This window comes from Colobus angolensis, unplaced genomic scaffold (genome assembly GCF_000951035.1).
Source record: "Colobus angolensis palliatus isolate OR3802 unplaced genomic scaffold, Cang.pa_1.0 Scaffold143, whole genome shotgun sequence".
Taxonomy (NCBI): Eukaryota; Metazoa; Chordata; class Mammalia; order Primates; family Cercopithecidae; genus Colobus; species Colobus angolensis.
Genome location: NW_012114522.1, coordinates 5,794,855 through 5,817,504, shown reverse-complemented (window position 1 = coordinate 5,817,504; position 22,650 = coordinate 5,794,855). Strand labels below are relative to the sequence as shown.

Here is a 22,650-nt window from a genome sequence, read left to right as displayed (position 1 = left end):
GAATATTAAGAAAGTAATCCCGTTTCAAGGAAAATGGAAAAAAGTAAGAACAAACTGTATATCTATTTTTTTAATGCAAGTCACAACCCAGTACCAGGCTGTAAAATCAGGTAGCAACCAACTTTTTTGTAGCAGAAATAATTTTCAGTGGACTAGAATAGCATAGAATGGAGTGGAATCAACTACCATAAAATTTGGGAGCGTCTGTGACATAGTAAAAGTAAGTATTATTTCATCACCCATACACACATAGGTATGTGCGTGTTTGGGTTACAGTGTAAAATCTGTCTCTTATTGTAGGTTGCAATAAAAAAAGATCAAACATATAGTATAAAATCAACTATAAGTATGTGACATACTACAAAAAAATAACCAAACGTTCACAGCATTTACTGCATTTCTGGGTAAGTGTTGTGGATTTTTTTTTTCCTTCACACTTTGTCATTGTTTTAGTTTGTGATATGTATATATTACTTATAAAATCTGAGAAAAGCTATATCGTAGCATTAGTTTTACATTCACAGAACACTATGTAATTTTCTTTTTCTTTTTCTTTTTTTATTTTCTTTTTGATATAGCATCTCCCTCTGTTGCCCAGGCTGGGGTGCAGTGGCACAAACACAGCTCACTGCAGCCTTGACTTCCTGGGCTGAAGTGATCCTCTTGCATCAGCCTCCCGTGTAGCTATAGCTGGGACCACAAGCCCACGCCACCATGCCTGGTTTTTTTTTTTTTTTTTTTTTTTCAGAGATGGGGTCTCCCTTTGTTGCCCAGGCTGGTCTCAAATTCCTAGGCTGAAGGGATGATCCTGCCTTGGGATTACAAAGGGCTTAGATTACAGGTGTGAGCCACTGCCCCCGGTAATAAACTTCAATCCGTACAGGGCTTCCCTAGCACTTACAATTCAATACGGCATTATGCAGAAGACAAGGGAAGAAAGCAGGAAGAAAAGTTCAGAGTGACAGAATGTTAGAGCTGACAGAGTTCTTTTTTAGAAAATGAATCCAACCTCATCTTTCACAGAGGGTCTTGAAGCCAGATTGCTAAGATTCAAATCATGACTCGATCACGTGTTCACTGTGTTACCCTAGGCTAACTTCTCTGTGGCTTGATGGCTTCATCCATATAATGAGGTTAATATTGTCTACCTGAGGCCAGGTGTGGCGACTCACGCCTGTGATCCCAACATTTTGAGAGGCCAAGGCAGGTGGATCACAAGGTCAGGAAATCGAGACCAGCCTGGCCAACATAGCGAAACCCTGTCTCTACTAAAAATACAAAAATTAGCCGGGTGTGGTGGCACGCACCTGTAGTCCCAGCTACTCAGGAAACTGAGGCAGGAGAATCGCTTGAACCTGGGAGGCAGAGGTTGCAGTGAGCCAAGGTCATGCCACTGTACTCCAGCTTAGGTGACAGAGTGAGACTCTGTCTCAAAACAAAACAAAACAAAAAACACATATATATATAGCCTACCAGAGAGTGTGGGGGCGCAAATTAAATGACATGTGTAAATTTCCAAGAACAGTGGCAGGCACTCAGCAAATGCTTAATAAAAGTTTACTTTTGTTATTGTTGCCATTGCTGCTACTGATATTGATACCAAGGAGGACATGAGGCCCAAACACCAAGAGTAGCTGCTGGTTGGGGGTGGTGATTTCGTTGTCTCCACCCCACTGATGACAAAACAGGTTCAAAGTGGTTCTCCAGGACAGGCTGGGCGTACACAGCTGGCACAGACTCACTGCACATTAAAGCCAGAAGGGATCTTTGCAAGTGCATGATTTGGATACCCTCACTTTACAAATGAGAAAAGGGAGGCTCAGAGAGATTAAATGTCCTTCCAAAGGTCACACAGCTCGCACATGATGGGAACAAACCTGAGACACCCAGTTCCCTGCCCCACATTCCCCTCAGCCTGAATGTTCTAATATAGGAGTGACATATTGTAAATGCTAAAGGATTTTAGAAGAAAATATAAAGATTGGGGGGGAGGGATAGCATTAGGAGACATACCTAATGCAAATGACGAGTTAATGGGTGCAGCACTCCAACATGGTACATGTATACATATGTAACAAACCTGCACATTGTGCACATGTACCCTAGAACTTAAAGTATAATTAAAAAAATATATATATATAAAGATTAACCCAACAGGCTCTCAAATAGGAACAAGGTGGAACAGACATGAGCTAGAATTATAAGCCAAGTACAGCTAAATTAAAACTTTAAATGAACTACAGCCTATTAACCACAACCTACCATTAGACTTCTATGAATTTTTAAAAGCCATACTTTCACTAGAAAGAACTGGTAATAGAGGTTTAATTAAAAACACAAGCAGAAGCAACCATCAATCTTCTCTAGCTGAAAACAAAGACAGTTATTTCTGCAGCAAACTGGACCATGAGGAATGGCCATCAGAATGATCACTGTCGGTCTCACAAGTCCCTGAGTCATGGAAGAAACCTTTAATTATACATCACGTATGAGAGATTCAGCTTTTGGAAGATTTTCAACAACAGGGGGCTGTCTGGCTGATGCTGAGTTGGGTGGCCCTGCAGTTCTTTGGAACCTGCACTCCATCTCTGAACACTGTGGACTCTGCAGGTTTCCAAGATATTCCAACATGGCAGAAGGGCCACTCACCTCTCTCACCACTCACCTGTTGTTATGTTCCCAAAGCCCAGAGTGATGAGCCGTTCCTTGTGCTCATTGAGTTGGTGCTTGGACTCATTGAGGACGCCGTTGGCCCACAGAAGCAGGTTGGTGAACACTGAGTGGATCACCCCAAACCTGAAAAACACAAGGATTCAGTTCTCAAGCAGCCCTGGGAGAGCCTCAAGTAGCCCTAGGAGAGCCTCGAGCCCCATGGGCTGAGACAGACGTGTGCACACAAATACACGGCTCCTTCTCAGCCATGATTCTGGTTTCACCTAGCAGCTCAGACTCTGGATGGGCTCCCTGCCTGGCTGGGTGGGGTAGATCCATGGAACCTTCCAAAACCACAGATTCTTGGCATTCAGCCTTAGTCTTGAACGTGCCAGTACTCAACTCAATGCCTATAGGACATCAAAGAAGCTGGGTCTTGGAAGCAGAGCTAGAGGGATGAAAATTTACTGAAAGCAGAAAACCCACCACACCACACCCCAAATCTTTTTCCCAGAAGAGAAGACGAGAGGAGAGAACAATGAGGGAAAGATGAAAGAGTACCATTGGAAATCTGGAGAGCAGGTCCACCCTTACTGCTGATTGGCCAGCCCCAACCATCATCCACCCCTCTACTACGCCACCTACTTCTAAGGACACTGAAACAAGCCAGAGACTCCTTGGCAGCCAGGCATGGCCATTCTGGCCAGTGAGATGTGAGCTTTAGTCTACTGGGCACTACTGAAAAGCTTTTGCTTTCCTGACAAAAGAAACAAGAATAAGAAAAGTCTGCTATGGTCCCTTTCTCCTTTTTATCTAGCCTTGAATGTGGACATGAAGGGTGGAGCTGTGGCAGCCATCTTATGACCATGAGACAGCCAGCTTGGGCTAAAGCTGCAGCCCACTGAGGATAGCAGAGTGGAAATCTAGAAAAAGCCTGCTCGGTAATGACATTGTTGAGCTGCGGGAGATCTAGATAGGCTCAAGGATGAGCCCATAGTCACACATGGAGTAAGCAGCCACATGGGGGTTTGCTGAGATGGTAGGCAGCAGAGCTCTTCTAGTCTGATTCCAGAGTCCTGCCCTTGGCTCTGTGCCATGCTGCCTCCTACGGCAGAAGATAGAAAAGAGAACTAAGTGGAAGGTAGATACTGGACTCTGGGTAGCAGGCGAGAGATCCATGGGGAATGTGGTCCCCATAGGGTCACTGATTTCTTCAAATACTCCAAAGTCTTCCTACACCTGCAGGCTTAAGGTGTATTCACACTGGTAGCTTTCAGGGTACTTAGCAATGTGCCTTGCAGGTAGCAGGTGCAGCAAACACTGGTGATTTGAGAGAGGGGTTCTTTAAAACTTTCTGTGGAATTGATCCCTCCTAAATTGGAAAGCAGAGGCCCACAGGAAGCATGATTCCGGTTTCACCTGGCAGCTCAGGCTCTGGGTGGGTCCCCTGCCTGGCTGGGAGGGGCAGATCCATGGAACCTTCCAAAACCACAGAGTCTTGGCATTCAGCCTTAGTCTTGAACGTGCCAGTACTCAACTCAATGCCTATAGGACATCAAAGAAGCTGGGTCTTGGAAGCAGAGCTAGAGGGATGAAAATTTACTAAAAGGAGACAAACAAAGAGACCCCTCAACCATGATCTGCCCACAGGAAAAATGGTGCAACGGCGTCCTCAACCTTGACCCTGCCTCTTCTCTCAGTTTTAACCTCAGCTGATCTCTCTGGGACTCTCACGGGAAACTGCAGGCAAAACCTTGCCTCATTTGAATCCTGGCTTCCTTTGGCATAATGTCCAAGCACAACTGGAGAAGGAAACAGAATCCCAGGGTTTCTGAGTCAGGTGTTTGCCAATCTGTTTGCCCCTTGCACTTGCCCAGTTGCTGTAGATCATGGCCAGCCTTCCCCAAAGCATCTGGGAAGCATTCTATAGAGCCTTTGACAAACGCAGACAATGCTGTTTGCCTCATACTGGCTGGCTTTTCTTTTACTCATAATGCACACAGCTCCCCTTTCTTCTCTCCTTTTTCCTGGTGCAAATGGCACTATCCAGTCCCAGGCCCATGGAACTCAAGGAGGTAGCACTGTTGCCATGCATGGCTGTAAGCTGCTCTGCCACACAAGCTCCCTGCAAGCTGGCAGCCTCCTGTTGGCTTGATCTGGAAATGGTCCACAAACCAAGGGCAGGTGTCATTTTCCCATGCCAGGTTGCCTTTCTCATCACTGGATTTGACAATCCCAGGCTACTGTAAAGGGAAGACTCTCATCAGCCATTTCTAATCTCAGTGTATGTTTCCTTCATCTGTGTGTGCGCGCATGGTGCTTTCTTATGTGGTAACAACACCTTGCAGTTAGGAGATTCACTCCATTACCCTGTCGATTCTTTCCTTCCATCCTCACAATCCCCTGGGAGGGTGGTGGGTGGACCTAGTAACAGATGCTACACTTGCTGAGTGCCTGTTACATAGTGCTTTACATCAATTCCTTTATTCAGTCCTTGAGGCAGGCTACGTTATTTTCTCTGAAAGAAACCAATAGATTCTTCTCCACGATACTGAAGATTGTCAAGAGGCAGAAGGTTAAAAACGCAGGGGACACTGCCTCTCCCTGTGCCTGCCTGATGGCAGGATGGCGATTCACAAAAACAAAAGATCTTGCTACCTCCCCTTCCTTTCCTGCATACAGACAGAGATGTGAGTTTTGTTCTTACTGGGGACAGCTCTGGGCTCTTACCAGCTCAGAAATGAGGTCAGCAGAGATAGGAGAATCTGGGAGCAAACTTGGCTTGGTCTTGTCCTTATAAGATTTATGGCTCTTCATTAAAATACTATCTAAGCAAGGCCCCCAAACCACTGCCTTAACAGAAATTTGTTAGAACTGAGGTCCCTCCCACATTATGGCCACACGGCAAGTGTCAATAAACTCCTGTTAGTTTTTCTCTTGTTAATCTGACCTTTGTTTTCAGGACAGCATCTCAACTGAGAATTTATGAGGGTTAAAAAAAGAAATTACATTTTCTTCCCTTCATCTCCATTTCATAGAGGAGGCAACTGAGGGTCATAAGGGAAAAGTGTCTAAGATACAGACTCAAATTCAAAATTCAAGCCCACTTCATGCTACTTCTGGACCTGTCCCATGGAGAAGCCAAAAGCAGAAATCCTCTTCTCTCCGCCGTAAGTGGAGGCTTAGCTTTCAGGACTGAGTGGAGAGTTGGTCTGTTTTTATAATCAAAGCGAGATGGCAGTGACGAGTTTTGATAATTCTAAATGAATGCCAAATTCAACATATAAAGCAATTATCCACAATTTTTACCTTTCCAGTGTTTTGAAAGACTGGATAATATCCTTTGCATGCCCCCAAAGAAAATATACCTAGATGGAAATAAAGAAAGAAAAGAAAAATCGGTAATACACTCATCATTACACTTGCAAACTTGAGAAGCTATAAAACTCAAATAAAAGGTATGAGAAAATGCTGGGACATCAGTGACCTCCTGCTCCATCTTAGGTGGCAGTGCCACTCCCCAGTGGGAACAATGATCCAGGACTACCGTGCAGAAAAATAAATTGAGGCCTCTTGGTTCAGGAAGAAATGGTGCTGCAATTCATTAAGGATGTCTTCTGCGTCTTCTGTGAGGTGGGGTGATTGATTTAAGATGTCTGCTGTGGGACAGGTATGGAAGTAGTAGCCTGCCTGACATTAATCCTATAACTGGTTTATATCACATGTTAGTTTTCATCCAAGAAATATTCACTGTACAGTTACTGTGTGCCAGTGGCCAGAAAGGAAATGTTGATAGCTTTAAATGAATAATGAAATTGATTTGGGCTGGTTTTTTATTTCACTCTATTACATATGCTAAGCAGTCCCCCGGTTATGCAGTCACCAGCAGCAATACAGGGAAGGGATTGAAATCATAGAATCTATATAGTAACAGACCTGTGAAAATCCTGATTTCCTCACTGAATAACCCATGGCCTTGGACAAGTCAGGGAACCTTGCTGAATCTGTTTTCCCGTCTTTGAAATGGGGATGATAGGAACTTACCCTAGAGGGTGTTGTGAGCAATTAAATGAAATGATCCATGTCAATCACTTAGACTAGCACCTGAAGAAGCGTATATGTTTTCAATAATATTCTCCACTGTTAACTCACTAATTCACTGACATTGTCTGAGCTCCTCCTATATGCCAGGCATTATTTGGGCTTCTAAAATGTTTTAGGCTTTATTTTAGAGATAAACACATATTGAGCACCTACTGCATGCCAAACACTGCTAGGCATTTTATAAATTTGTCTCATTTAATCTTTATTTTCTAATTAAGAGTCACAAAAATAAAATCAGACAGTACAAAATTAAATAAATATCCACATATCACCTCTTTCACATTCTTTTACCTAAGATTTACCGTCTTACTCAGGAAAACACACGCAGGGCATTAACTGTCTTAAAACATCCAGTAATAAAAACAGACAGCAGTGACTCCTCGTTAACGCATTCAGCCCAATAATAGGGAAACAGTTAAGTAAATTAGCAATTATCAATGATTTGAAATTAGACAGCCATTTAATTGATGCTTTTTATAAAAACTATCTACCAACATTGAAACCTTTTCTTAGTGAAAAACTTGTAATAGAAAATTCTACACCCACAAACTTTGAGAAGAATGTACACTTTAAGTACAAGGAATGGAGGAAATACATAAAAACAATAGCAAATGCTGGTTTCAGTTGATTTGCTTACAGGTGCATTTTTATTATCTTTTCCATTTTTTCTCAGTGATGTTACATTATATTTTTAAAATAAATGCTTTTTGCTTTTTTTTTTTTAAATTACCATATGGTCCAGCAATGCCACTTCTGGAGATATATACACACCCACACACACACGTGTATACATATATATACACACACATACATATACACACACACACACACACACACACATATATGTATATATCTCCAAAAGAAGTGAAAACAAGTTATCACAAAGAGAATTTGTCCACCCATGTTCATAGCAGCATTATTCACAATAGCCAAGAGGTAGAAGCAACTCAAGTGCCCACTGATGGATGAGTGGATGATCAAAATGTTGTATAAACCAAAAAGCATCTGAGATAGGTCTCAATCAATTTAGAAGTTTATTTTGCCAACATTAAGGACACGCACCTGGGAGACATGTCTGTGCCTTTCTTTACAGATGATTTTGAGGTCTTCAATATTTTAAAGAGAAAGGAAAAATACTGTGAAACAAGGAAGAAATGTTTTTATAAAGGTGTGGGTAGATAAGAGGCAAATGATTGCATTCTTTTGAGTCTGTGATCAGCCATTCTCATGTGAGGGGGGTAGAGGAATAGTCGCTTACGCATCCATCTAGCTCGGTGAAACTGTGTTTCTACTAAGATAAAACAAATGTAGGGCACAAGAAGCCATCAGGTACGTGTTTGTCTCAGGTGAGCAGAGGGCTGACTTTGAGCTTTGTCCTTTGTCCTGTGCCTGTGAAGATCAGCTATCCATTTACATTGTGAGGGTGAAATTTAACACAACCGTTTTAGAGTAAAGATCTTGGATCCCACAAGGAATTTCCTAGTGGACAAATTGTGAGGGAGGTTTGTAGCTTTTTAAAATCTTTAAAAGCTGTGTAGCTATCTTATTTAGGAATAGAATGGGAAGCAGGTTTGCCTGACGCAGTTCCCAGCTTGACTTTTCCCTTTGGTTTAGTGATTTTGGGGTCCCAAGATTTATTTTCCTTTCATAGTGGTATAGACATACAATGGAATTTCACTCAACCTTAAAAAGGAAGAAAATTCTAATACGTGCTACATCATGGATGACCCTTGAGAACATTATGCTGTGAGAAAAAGCCAGACACGGGAAGACCAATACTGTATGATTCAATTTGTATGAGGTATCTAGAATATTCAAACTCACAAAGACAGAAAGTAGAACAGAGTTTGCCAAAAGCTGGGGAGGGGGAGGAAATAGAGAGTTGTTTAGTGGGCTCAGAGTTTCAGTTTTGCAAGATGAAAAAGGCCTGCAGATTGATTGTACAACAAGTGAATGTACTTAACATTACTGAACCGTATGCTTAAAATGACTAAGATGGTAGATGTTATGTGATTGTCAACCTAAAAAAAACGACACTAGAGAAAATTATCTCTAAATATGTTGGATTTAGTTGGAAATAGAAATAGGAATTACAATCCAGAATGCATGGAATGGCAAGCCACCAGTGCATTCGGTAAGGGAAGGGTAAGGAGGAGCTGTTATTAGCAAAGAGAGATTTACAAAATTCACTGAGAAACAGAGTTCATTGGTTCTAGAGGCTCAGAGCCAGAGTTGTCATCAGTTCATTGGTGGAGATGCCAGTGCTGGGCAAGAGTTCTTCCAGGAGCATCTTATCTGCTTTACTGCAGTCCTAAAGAATGTCTAATAATATCTAGCTTCAACAAAGCAGGAGATGCATGAAAGGTTTTTAGAAAGTCCTTGGAAACACTTTATATCTCAGACACGTAGGCAGGAGTCCCCTCTCCTTGGTGCTTTCCCAGGCCTGTTTTGCCTGGGTGTGACAAAAGTGATTTCATCCTGGTATCTACAGGTTTTACAGTGTTTGCCACATTTTTAAAATAAATACTCTGTTTTTAAGAACAGCACCTAATTGTTACATAAATATATATATATATATGTGTGTGTATATGTGTGTGTGTATGTGTATGTATATATATACACACACACATATACTGTTTCCCATTCTCCAGTCATCTAATGTAGCAAAAGCACATGGTAAGGGTCCAACAGGTATAGAATGATTAATTCATTGACTTGCCAGGCCAATAAAATGCCTTAAATTAGAAAGCTAGGATCTCCAACCCACCAACTAAGAGGGATATTTTGAAAATTCATATCTGTCCCGGTCACTCTTCTGCCTAAAGCCTTCAGTGGCTCCCCATTGCCCTCGAGGTGAAACCCAAGCCCCTGGCTGATGGTCAGCCTTGACCAAGAGTTTGCTGCACACCTAGCCCTGTGCTGAGTGCTTTTCATACACCTGTGTCTTTAATCTATACAACGAGCCAATGAAGTAGGTACTGTGATTGTCCCCACCTTGCAGGTAAGACCCATGAGGCCCAGAGAAGTTAAGTAACTTTCTTGAAGTCACACAGCTGTGGTCAGAGCCAGAGTCATGCAATCTGACCAGAGTGCAAGCTTACAAGCCCTACACCAAACCGTGAATCCAACCTGTGCCCACACATCCTCTCCCTACCCCACTGTGAGGAAAGACTGCACGTCCCAAAGACACCCTCTTCCAGTGGCCTCTGACCCTCTACCCCTGTGCTCCTCCCTCTCTCACAGATGGTTCTGGGACCTTCCCTGGCAGAAAGCGACCCTCAGGCCAAGCTGCCAAAATGCCCTCCTTTGTGTTCCCTCATTGCTCTGGGACACTCTGGTCAAAGCACTGAGCCCAGTGTTGTCACTGTTTTGGGGACTGTCTGTCACCTAACTGACACCCTCATGGCGTGTGCCACAGACCATGGCTTTGCACCCTTGTATTCCCCATGCTGAGAACAATGTTCGCCCAGTACTTAAAGATGAACTGCATGAAAAATGAATGAATGAAAGAATGCAGTTCTTTCTGGCCTCATTAAAGCTTTCCACATTGTCACTGAATCACTATAAGGCTCTGTCTTCATGGGATTTGGCTCCCCTGGAATGAGCAGCCAGTTATCTTTGATCGGCTCTGGCTTCCATAACAAAGGACCACAGACCATCAGCTTCAATAACAGGAATTTCTCTTCTCTGGGTCCTGGGTTTAGAAATCCAAGATCAAGGTGTTGGCAGGGTTGGTTCCTTTTGAGGCCTCTCTCTTCAGCTTGTAGATGGTCAATTTCCTCCGGTGTCTTTACATGGCTGTCCCTCTGTGTGTGTCTGTGTCCTTCTCTCCTCTTCTTACAAAGACACCAAGGCCAGGCACAGTGGTTCACGCTGTAATCCCAATACTTTGGGAGGCCGAGGCAGGTGTGTCACCTGAGGTCAGGAGTTCGAGACCAGCCTGGCCAACATGGTGAAACCTCATTTCTACTAAAAATACAAAAATTAGCTGGGCATGGTGGCAGGTGCCTGTAAGCCGAGCTACTTGGGAGACTGAGGCAGGAGAATTGCTTGAACCCAGGAGACAGAAGTTGCAGTAAGCCGAGATTATGCCATTGCACTGCAGCCTGGGCGACAAGCAAGACTCCGTCTCAAAAAAATGCAAAATAAAGACACCAGGCATATTGAATTTGGGCTACCCTAATGATCTTATTTAACCTCAATTTCCTCTAAACGACCCTATCTCCAAATATAGTCACATGCTCAGGGACTGAGAATGAGGGTTCAGCATATGAATTTCATGGGGATATAACTCAGTCACTCAGTCCATAACAGCTTTCGAGTGCAAGGTAGCCCCTCCAAATGAGCCCCTCAGCAAGCTCCCCAGCGATCCCACTGTGCCACCACTGAGTTAAACTGTCTCCAGGCTCACTGGGCGTGTTCTGTCTGTTAGCTTCACTGTTCGAGAATGTGTCTGATCTAGAGAAACACTCTAAGGTCATCCAGTGCTATCTGGTAAGTCAGCTGGGGATACAAACTGAAGGCCACTTTGGGTAAAAGATGAAGTTTTAAAAATGGCGTCCCTGGTTTTCTAGAGGTAGAAAACTTTCCAAAGAACATTCCCAAACTGGGAACTCAAAAATATTTCCAGCAATGGCAGGATCACTAGAACAAGTTCATGGTCTTCCAGCGTGACTTGTCGGGAAGAAAATAATCACTGTGTCTCCGCAGTGACTTTGAGCAAGTCATTTGTTTTCTCTGAGCTCCAGCTTCTTCCTTAGAAAAGACTGAGGGCAGAGCCTGCCATTTGCGACAACATGGGCAAATCTGGAGGACATTGTGCTCAGTGAAATAAGGGCAGACACAGAAAGAAAACCACTGCATAATCTCACTTATATGTGGTATCTAGAAAATCATTTTTAATCAAATGCATAAAAACAGACAGTAGAAGCTGGGCATGGTGACATGGGCCTGTAGTCCTAGCTACTAGGGAGACTGAGGCAGGAGGATCACTTGAGCTGAATTTACGGCTGCAGTGACCCATGATTGCACCACTGCACTCCACCCTGGGCAACAGAGCAAGAGCCTGTCTCTAAAATTAAATTAAATTCATAAATAAAAATAAAATAACATGAAGAGTGGAATTGTGGTTGGAGGGGAAAAATTAGAAGATTTTGGTCAAAGGGTACAAAGTTGCAAATATGTAAGATGAATAATTCTAGAGATGTAATGCTCAACTTGAAGACTATAGTTAATAATATTGTATTGTACACTGGAAATTTGGCTAAGAGAATAGATTTTAGGTGCTCTTACCATACCTAAAAAAAGAAAGGCAACTATGTGAGATGACAGACATAAATATGCTTGACTGTAGTAATCACTTCATTACAGATAGGAATATAGAAGAAGCATGTTGTATACCTTAAACATATGCAATAAAAAAGAAAAACAAATGAGGCTGACAATTCAACAATTCAGATCCTGACTCTGATAACATTACCACGGATTTCTGCCAAGGGCGAACACTACCCTGAAGGCCCATCTAACATTCTTTTCAACCATGAGAATTTTCTGACCCTGAGCTATGTATTTAAATCATATTTATCAAATCCTTACTTCTGAGCCACACCAAGTTTACCGGTGCTATGGGAAAAAATCCTCATACATTTCTAAAAGATTTTAATCCCTAAATGAGAAAACAAAAGTGTTCTCATGACCCAGAGGAGGCACTGCAAGGGCACAAGGTTTCTATGTAGGAAGAATATTAAATTTTTTTAAAAAAATAAAATTGATTTTGGCAATGTTGCATAACTCTGTGAACAGACTAAACCATTAAATTGCACACGTTAAATGGGCGAATTATATGCCATATGAATTCTCTCAATAAAGCTGTTACATACCCAGAAAATAAAATTCCCTCAAGCCTTTACTGCAGACTTTGGCTTGGCAGAATTTCCTGACTCTTCAACATTAGAAGTTCTGCCTCATAGGATCCCTGCAGAAACGGCCATGGGGACAGAGACTTTTATTTTGCAATGGAGGCAGCTGAAGAACTAAGCCTCAAAGAAAGAATTCAGTTCACCTTGGGACTGGCTGAGCAGTCCACAGCTGCTCACACTGGCTCCACTTGCCGCACGTCCTGATGTTACAAGTTTCTACATACCCTGGGAGACACTTCACAGGAATGAGACAACATAAGTAAACGTCAGTGGTTTACCTGCAACAAAGTGTGCACTGCATGCGTGACAGGGAAAACTCCTTCAGTGGCTGATAAACATTCTGAAAATCCAATGAAGTATCCAATTTTAAGACATCCCAGGATGATGGTAATGAATGCAAACAATGTGATACTACCTAAATGCAGGATGAAAGGGGAAGTGGAAACACACACATTGCGTTAATATACACTGATGTCATTTCAAAATAAATTATATTATATATTAAACCCTTATGTATATGGTCAAATGATTTTTCCCAAGGGTGCCGAGACCATTCAATGGGAAAAGGGCAGTCTTTTCAACAAATGTGGTGGGAAAACTGGATATCCACATGCAAATTAATGAAGGTGGACCCTCACCTTACACCATATACAAAAATTCACTCAAAACAGATAAAAGATCTAAAATAAAAGTATAAATCTTGTAAAAGAAGACATGGGGGAAAGCTTCATGACATTGGCTTTGGCAATAATTTCTTGGCTGTGACACCAAAAATTCAAGCAACAAAAATTAAAATAAATAAGCTGAACTACATGAAAATGAAACATTTTTGCATATCACAGGACGCTACCAACGAAGTGAAAAGACAACCCACAGAACTGGAGAAAACATTAGCAAATTATATATCTAATAAGTCATTAATATCCACAATATAGAGATTTATTTACATTAAATACCTCATATAATGAAATTGTACAGTACTGTCCTTTTGTAGTTGAGTTTATTTTACTTAGCATAATGTCCTCATGGCTCATCCATACTGTATCATGCATCAGAATTTCCTTCCTTTTTAAACCAAATAATATTTTGCTGTATGTCTATACCTCATTGTGTTTATCCATCTATCTGTTGATGGATACTGGGTCGCTTCCACCTTTTGGATACTGAAAATAATGCTGCTATGAGGGAATTTATAGAGAATTCTTATATATCAACAACAGTGGGCTGGGCACAGTGGCTCACACCTGTAATCCCAGCACTTTGGGAGGCCTAGGAGGATGAATAACTTGAGATCAGAAGTTGGAGACCAGCCTGGCCAACGTGGTGAAACCCGTCTCTACTAATAATACAAAAATTACCCGGGTATGGTGGTGCATGCCTATAATTCCAGTTACTTGGGAGGCTGAGGCAGGAGAATCCATTGAACCTGGGAGGCAGAGGTTGCAGTGAACCGAGATCACGCCATTGCACTCCAGCCTGGGCAATAAGAGCGAAACTCAGTCTCCAAAAATCAATCAATCAACAATGACAAAAGCCAATTTAAAAATTGGCAAAGGACTTGAATAAACATTCTCCAAAGAAGACATAAAGATGGCCAGCAAGTATATGAAAAGATGCCCACCATCACTAATTATTAGAGAGATGCAAATCAAAACTACAAAAATACCACCACACTATCAGGATGGCTACTATCAAAAAAAAAAGAAGAAGAAGAAGAAGAAGAAAATGGTAGAAAATAACAGGCACTGGTGAGGATATACAGGAATAGTGCTCTGTTGGTGGGAATGTAAAGTGGCACAGCTACTGTAGAAAACAGTAGGGAGGGCCTTCAAAAAATTCAAAACACTATTATGGCATGGTCTGGCATTTCCACTTCTGAGTATATACCCGAAAGAATTGAAAGCAGGGACCCCAGGGGATATCTGTATCCTCCTGTTCATAGCAGCGTTATTTTCAGTATCCAAAAGGTGGAAGCAAACCAGCATCCATCGACAGATGGATGGGTAAACACAATGAGCTGTAGACATACAACAAGATATTATTCAGCTTAAACAGGAAGGAAATTCTGACACACGATACAGTATGGATGAGCCATGAGGACATTATGCTAAGTAAAATAAACTCAACCACAAAAGGACAATACTGTAGGATTTCATTATATGAGGCATCAAATGTAAGCAAATTCATAGACAGAAGTAGAATGGTGGTTGCCAGGTGCTGGAGGGAGGGAAGAATGAGGAGTTAGTGTTTAATGAGGACAGAGTTTCAGTTTTGCAAGATGAAAAACTTCTGGAGATTGGTTGCACAGCAGTGTATACGTGCTTAACACCACTGAGCTATACACTTAAAAACTAGTAAGTTGGTAAATCTTATATATATAAATGCATGTTTTACCACAATTGAAAATATGTTAATAAAATAAATTCAAGCCCAGGCATAGTGGCTCATGCCTGTAATCCCAGCACTTTGGGAGGCCATGGCCAGAGGATCACTTGAGGCCAAGAGCCTAAGCAACTCCATCTCTACCCAAAAAGAACATAAAAAATATTTCTAAATAAATAAATAAACTCTACTGTTGAGTTGCAAAGGTAAAACTAGAAGGCAGGTGCTGTGTCCTGTTCATCACTGTACCCACCCCATAGCCCAGAGTCTGACAAATGATACACAATCAACGAAGCCTGGTCCAATCAACAGAAGGCTTCTAGAAGCTTTTTCAAAAAGGAGCAATCTAAGAATGTCACTGTTCTACTCAAAAATTTCAGTTCTCTAATCCTAAAATCCTGTTCTCTGAAGAGTAAGCGTGCAGCTGGCTGGGTGAGGTGGCTTACACCTGTAATCCCAGCACTTTGGGAGGCCCAGGTGGGTGGATCACCTGAGGTCAGGAGTTCGAGACCAGCCTGCCCAGCATGGAGAAACCCCGTCTCTACTAAAAAATACAAAATTAGCAGCCGTGGTGGTGCATGCCCGTAATCCAGCTACACAGGAGGCTGAGGCAGGAGAATCACTTGAACCTGGGAGGTAGAGGTTGCAGTGAGCCGAGATCACGTGATTGCACTCCACCCAGGGCAACAAGAGTGAAACTGTCTCAATATATATATATATATATAAATAAGAAATTAGAGTGCAGAGTGTGCAGGTCATATAGGTATACAGTAATTCTCTAAACTATCTTTGCCACTTTTCCATAAATCTAAAGGTTTTCTAAAATAGAAAACCTTTTATTTATTTATTTATTTATTTGAGACAGGGTCTTGCTCTGTCACCCAGGCTGGAGTGCAGTGGCACGATCTTGGCTCATTGCAACCTCTACCTACTGGGTTCAAGTGATTCTTGTGCCTCAACCTCTCAAGTACCTGGGATTACAGGCGTGCACCACCATGCCCAGCTAATTGTTTGTATTTTTAGTAGAGATGGTTTTTGCTCTGTTGGCCAGGCTGGTCTTAAACTCCTGGCCTCAAGTGATCAGCCTGCCTCAGCCTCCCAAAGTGCTGGGATTACAGGCATGAATCACTGAGCCCAGCTGAAAGCATATTAAAAAAAAAAAAACAAAAAAAAAAACGATGGGTAAGGGCTCTAGAGTAGTAGCTGAGGAAGGGCCTCAGATGTACTGAAGAAAGGAAGCAATCTTTGATAAGATAATGAGCATGGTTTTGCCCAAAATATAAAAACAAACTAATAAAAAATATGCATATAAAAAAGACTGGAAAAGAATATACAAAATACATTAAAAAGACACTTGGTGACAAATGAAGAAATTAGTGAGAAAAAGGCCATGATCATGAGCACTTGATCAAGTCAGAGATCCTCATCTCTCTCCTGAGCTAGCATTGACCGCCATTTACACATTTGCTCCCACTAACAGGAGGAAACTGGATCACGCAGGACGTGCATTAAGGCACTGAGCAGAGAGGAGGGCATGAGCCATAACATTGGGCTATAACATTACAGCTCCAGCCTGAGAAGCCTCCTCTGAAAAGTAATGCAATCGCCTGGCACTTTTCCACTGCTCAAAGCTTTATAGAAACAACTCTAACTCACTTTTTTTTTTTAATCCTGGAAATGCCCCAATGAAATCAGAAACTTTGTAAGAGTGGAGATTCGATCCCAGTGCTTTGAAATGTTTTGACAAATACGTGGTTGGTTTTAATTACAAAAAAACATAGCAAGATGAGGCGAGGCAGCGTGGTTGAGTGGCAAGGGCGCAGGCCTGAAACTATAGGGACCTGGACACTCACAGAACACGTGAGTCACTTCCTGCTCCCAGCCTCAGGATCCCATACAGAAAATGAGGATGGTCTACAGCAGTGGCTCTCAAACTGGAGCCTGCATCTTGTTAAAATACAAATTCCTGGGCTCCGCCTCCAGAGTTTCTGATTCAGTAGGTCTGGGCGGGGCTACCAAAATTTGCATCTCTAACAAGTTTTCAACTGGGGCTGCCACTGTTAATCTAGGCCCCACTTTGAAAACTACTGGTCTAAACCATGTCTGTGGTTGACATATCAAGTGTTCAGTAATAAATATTTGTATATTTTCTTATACTCTTTAAGTCCTCCCTTTCTTCCTGTGCTCATCCATTCATCCATGGATTCATTCATCCAGTTATTTATAAAACAAATATTTTGGGGACTCCTACTATGCATGAGACATTGTGCAACGGGCTCAAAGACAGACATACGAGATTGCTGTAGAAACAAAAATATACAAGTATAATATTGCATAAATTGGGGTGTGCACAAAATATCAGAGCGATGAGCTGGCAACAGACTTTTTCTGTGCAGCCTGGGAAACCAGAAGACAATGGAAGAATCTGCCACAAGGAAAGGACTGCACCTCAGAAACCTTATTCCCAGCTAAGATGTCGCCCACGTGTCAGGGGAAAAGGCAGAACGATGTTTGAAGATATACAAAATGTAATTTTTTCCACAAGTATTTATTGAGCAGCAACCATGGGCCAGGCATTGTCCCAGGCACTGAAGAGATAAAGGTCAATAAAACAGAGTATCTGCCTTGAGGAGTTTCACATCTAGTGGGGAAGGCAAAAAATAGACCAGTAAATAGTAGACATATAAGGAATGTCAGGAAGTGCTAAGTGCATGAAGAAAAGTAAAGCAGAAAAGGGGACTGAGGTTGAAGGTACATGGACAGGAAAGGAGGTGACTGTTGAACAGAGAACAGAGGGTGAGAGAAAACTGTCATCCACATAACTCGTCTGACAAAGGACTTTAACCAAACAGCTTGGAACTGGAAGAGAGTCCCCAAAAGAGGGGAAGATGAAAAGGAGAGCAAATTACAATGACCAACCAACTTTGTGGAAGGCTGGAGGAGGGTGGAGGCATAAAGGATGGAGAGACAGATGGAGATAGATGATTAGATTAATAGGAGAGAAAAGAAGAAAAGAACTTAAATTCAAATGGCTAAACTGCCTGACATGTGTAATTTACATGCCCTATATAGACTTGTCATACAGAATAGACATTTTGAGGCAAAATTCTATTAACCATCTCTACAAAACCCCTAAGTTCGGCCGAGTGCAGTGGTTCACACCTGTAATTCCAGTACTTTGGGAGGCTGAGGCAGACAGATCATCTGAGGTCAGGAGTTCGAGACCAGCCTGTCCAACATGGCGGAACCCCGTCTTTACTACAAATACAAAAATTAGTCAGGTGTGGTGGCAAGCACCTGTAGTCCCAGCTACTCAGGAGGCTGAGGCAGGATAATCAATTGAACCCAGAAGGCAGAGATTGCAGTGAACCAAGGTTGTGCCATTGCACTCCAGCATGGGTGACAGAGAGAGACTCTGTCTCAAAAAAAAACAAAAACAAAAACAAAAACAAAAAAAACACCCAAAACAAACAAACAACAATAATAAAAAAAAACGAAGATGGAGAAGGACTGGATACGGAACAAAGAAAAACCTTTGAAAGCCTTCATGGTAAATAAACAGAAAGGGAGAGGGAGGAAGGGAAAGGAACAGGGAGGCAAATGCACGCTAAAGGTCCCATCCCATGAGGTAGAGAGGATGTGGGAGCAGCAAGCATCTTGGACTGGGACACAGTGTGGCTCGCTGAGGGAAATGTTCAATATTTTGTTTTCAAATAAGAATGAAGTAATAGGCAGCCGGGCGCGGTGGCTCATACTTATAATCCCAGCACTTTGGGAGGCCAAGATGGGCAGAACACTTGAGGTCAGGAGTTCGAGACCAGCCTGGCCAACATGGTGAAACCCCCGTCTCAACCAAAAACTTATCCCAGTGTGGTGATGGGCACCTGTAGTCCCAGCTACTCAGGAGGCTGAGGCAGGAGAATCACTTGAACCCAGGAGGTGGAGGTTGCAGTGAGCCAAGATCATGCCACTGCACTCCAGCCTGGGCGACAAAGTGAGACTCCGTCTCAAAAAAAAAAAAAAAAGAATGAAGTAACATGCATCTGATTATGAGAGTAAGGAAAGAAAAAAAATGGCCATTAATGGAATAAAAAAATCACAATAAATTTTTCGAATGCTCAAAAAAGGCAAACATGTGGAAAAGGAAAAGGAAGAAATAGGAATGTAAAATATATCATCATAAACATCATAAAGAAAAATGGAAACAAAAAAGTCAAATATATAAATTATTACTCTAAATTAGAATGATCTAAATCCTCCCACTAAGTAGTAAGCAACAATAGGAAGATTGAATTAAAAACAAAACCTAGTTACATGATCTTTACACAAATCACACTTTTAACAAAGTAATAAAGGTTTAAAATAAAGTAATGGACAAAGAGGAATCAGATAATGCAAACAAAAAGAAAGTCGGAATGGCAATATTAATATCAGACCATACAGGATTTAAACTTAATGTAATAAGTAGGATAAAGAATCCCTCCTCCTTTATCACTACTTATGATAAAAGACAGACTGTATGAGGAAGATATAACAGCCACACGTGTGCCCAAATAAAACAATTTTTGCTTTATATATACACATATATGTATAAATATATATAAATATAAATAAATATATATATACATATATATATTATATATATATTTTAGATGGAGTTTCGCTCTTCTGGGCCAGGCTGGAGTGCAATGGTCCAAGCTCTGCCCACTGTGACCTCCGCCTTCCACATTTAAGGGATTCTCCTGCCTCAGCCTCCCTGCTTTATATATTTAACTGCTGGTAATAAAAAAAAGAATGGAAAATTTCAGACCTAGATAGATCAAGTAGACAAAACATAAGACATAGAAGCATTGAATCATACAATCAATGCACTTGCTTTTATATGTATATAAAATCTTGCATACCTCAAAACAGAGTATACAATGTTGGATGTCCACAGAATATTGACAAAAATCATGCTCTAAAAGACAGTAGAACATAGAGTGGCAGAGGCCAGCTGCCCAATTCCTACCACTTATTAGTTGATGACCTTGGGCAATTATGTAACTTACCTTTGCCTCAGTTTCCCCATCTCTAAGGTGTAATGACAGTAATAACACCTATCTCATAGGGGTGCTGAGGAGATTAAGTGAGTCATTATATGGAAGTCGCCTAGAACAGTGTTCCTTACCTAGAAAGTTCTATAAGCAGGATGTTATTGTCATCACTCAATTGCCAAGAAAAAGTCGATGCGTTAGAATCAATTAGAAAGTTTACCAGCTACAATACTTGAGAATAATCCAAAGACTACCTAGGGTACCCATCTAGTGATGGCAGAGGGACCCACCTCCTCTTTGGTAGGCACCCAAATCCCTCCTAGGAGGCTAGAATCTTGAACCCCCCTCATAGAGGTGGAAAGTCTCACAGAGTTAGTCTACATTCTATCCCATGCAAGAATTCTTTCCAATGCATCATGACTGGCAGCCATCTGACCTCTACTTGGACAAACCCAGGCCTGGGAGGCTTAACATCTCTCAAAGCGCACCCTTCCGTCACCAGCTGGTACTTACTTTATTTATTTTTTATTTTATTTTATTTTATTGAGATGGAGTCTTACTCTGTTCCCCAGACTGGAGTGCAGTGGCATAATCTCCGCTGACTGCAAACTCTGCCTCCCAGGTTCAAGCAATTCTCCTGCCTCAACCTCCTGAGTAGTTGGGATTACAGGCACCCCACCACACCCAGCTAATTTTTATATTTTTAGTAGAGACAGGGTTTCACCATGTTGGCCAGGCTGGTCTCAAACTCCCGACCTCAGGTGATCTGCCCACTTCAGCGTCCCAAAGTGCTGGGATTACAGGCGTGAGCCACCGCGCCTGGCCTGGTGCTTACTTTAGAATGCTTTTCTTTATATTGAAGTGCAGTTCACTTCCCAGAACCATCATCCTCTTCCCTGGAGCTTCTATCATCATTCACTTATGCATTCACACATCTAGTCATCCATCCATCCATCCATCCATCCATCCATCCATCCATCCATCCATCCATCCATCCACTCATTCATTCATTCCATTATTCAGTAGATATGAATTGGTGTTTACTACATGTTAGGCACCACGCCAGGAGCTCAGGATACAATGGTAAGCACATTCAGACAGGGTCTCTGCCTTTAGGGGCTCAGTCTGGCTACCCCAACAGTCACTGAATAATACAATCTCCTGCTTGATTAGTGCTAGAAAGAAAATGAAGAGTGCTATGAGACCATACAACCTGGGAGCTGCCCCTGGTCTGAAACTATCAGGAGAGGCTTCCCAGAGGAAATGACTCTTATTTGCTGAAAGACAGAGGATGACCTAGAGCTGACAGGTGCAAGGCAGCAGCACTTTCTACTCTGTGACCTCCTCATCCTTCTCTCTTCTAGACTGACCCTCCTTTTGTTCCTCCTGCCACCACTCTTTCCAGGGGCCTGTAAAATGCTCAAGAAGGATGATACCCCCACGCACAGTCTGACTTCCTTTCCAGTGAAAGCCAAGCTTGCATCTGATTTTTTGGCAGCAACGTTCTCTTGTTTGTATTGAAATTGTGACACTATGTCTATATTTTCCATTGGACCAGAAATTTCATCTAAGAAAATAAATATGTAAGAAAATGCATGCAGTTAAGCAAGACTCTCATAGTGGCCCCAGAATGGATCTTGGAGATCACTCCTCTTTTTCCTGAGGGATTTGCCCTCTGCCAATTGATCTAAGATTGTCACCAGCACCAGGGCAGAGCTGAGCTCCTGGGTCAAACCTGTCTTTCCAGCTAGAATTCCAGAGGAAACCCTAGTCCCTACTGGAGTGCTTCCTTTTGGCACCAGGGCCTCCCGACACTAATAATTAGCTTCTTGATTCTTTGATGAACCCACAGGAATGGCCAGTTCTTTGCAAACTGCTTCTCTCAACATCCCTCAGCTCCTCCCAGAAAGGCTGGGATTCTTATCTTACTGATGAGGAAAGCGGGACTCAGAAAGGTGAAGGTGATAGAGCTGAGACCTCAAGTCAAGCCTTCCAGAGCCAACACCATTTCCATGATACACACACCTCACTTGAATTACATTATTATGAGGAAACTCCCTGAATGTCTAAACAGCCACCATCTACTGAACACCTATCACATGCTCTCTCTACCTCGCCCATTTATTCCCTCTCTACTTAGTGTCCCAAAGGCACCTCAAACGTAGCATGTCCACAAGAGAAATGTAACATGTCATTGGTTTTGTGTCCCCACCCTGCTCTTCCCTTTGGCTTCCCAATCTTGGGAAATGGTGCAACCATTCACCCATAGACTCAGGCACCAATGCTCGGAGTCAACCTGGGAGGAGGCAGAGAAAGAGGAAGAACAAAAAAACATGGATGGATGCATGGACGGATGGATGGACGGATGGATCAGATGAATAAATGAATGATGACAGAAGCTCCAGGGAAGAGAATGATGGTTCTGGGAAGTTAACTGCACTTCAATATAAAGAAGAGCATTCCTTGGATAAGCACAGACTGACAAGAAGAAGAAGGAGAAGGAGAAGAAGAAGAAGAAGGAGGAGAAGGAGAAGGAGAAGGAGAAGGAGGAGGAGGAG

The 22,650-nt window shown here is 42.2% G+C and overlaps 1 protein-coding gene across 1 annotated transcript in view; it reads right to left on the bottom strand.

Moving 5' to 3' along the window:
• OTOP1 (otopetrin 1) overlaps positions 1–22,650 on the bottom strand; it is a 37,478-nt gene that overhangs the window by 11,488 nt on the left and 3,340 nt on the right. The window contains exons 2-4 of the mRNA XM_011935437.1: positions 12,953–13,089; positions 5,962–6,020; positions 2,666–2,796 (exon numbers count right to left, since the gene is read on the bottom strand). Of these exons, the coding sequence (XP_011790827.1) occupies positions 2,666–2,796; positions 5,962–6,020; positions 12,953–13,089 (327 nt within the window). The remainder of the gene's footprint in view (positions 1–2,665; positions 2,797–5,961; positions 6,021–12,952; positions 13,090–22,650) is intronic.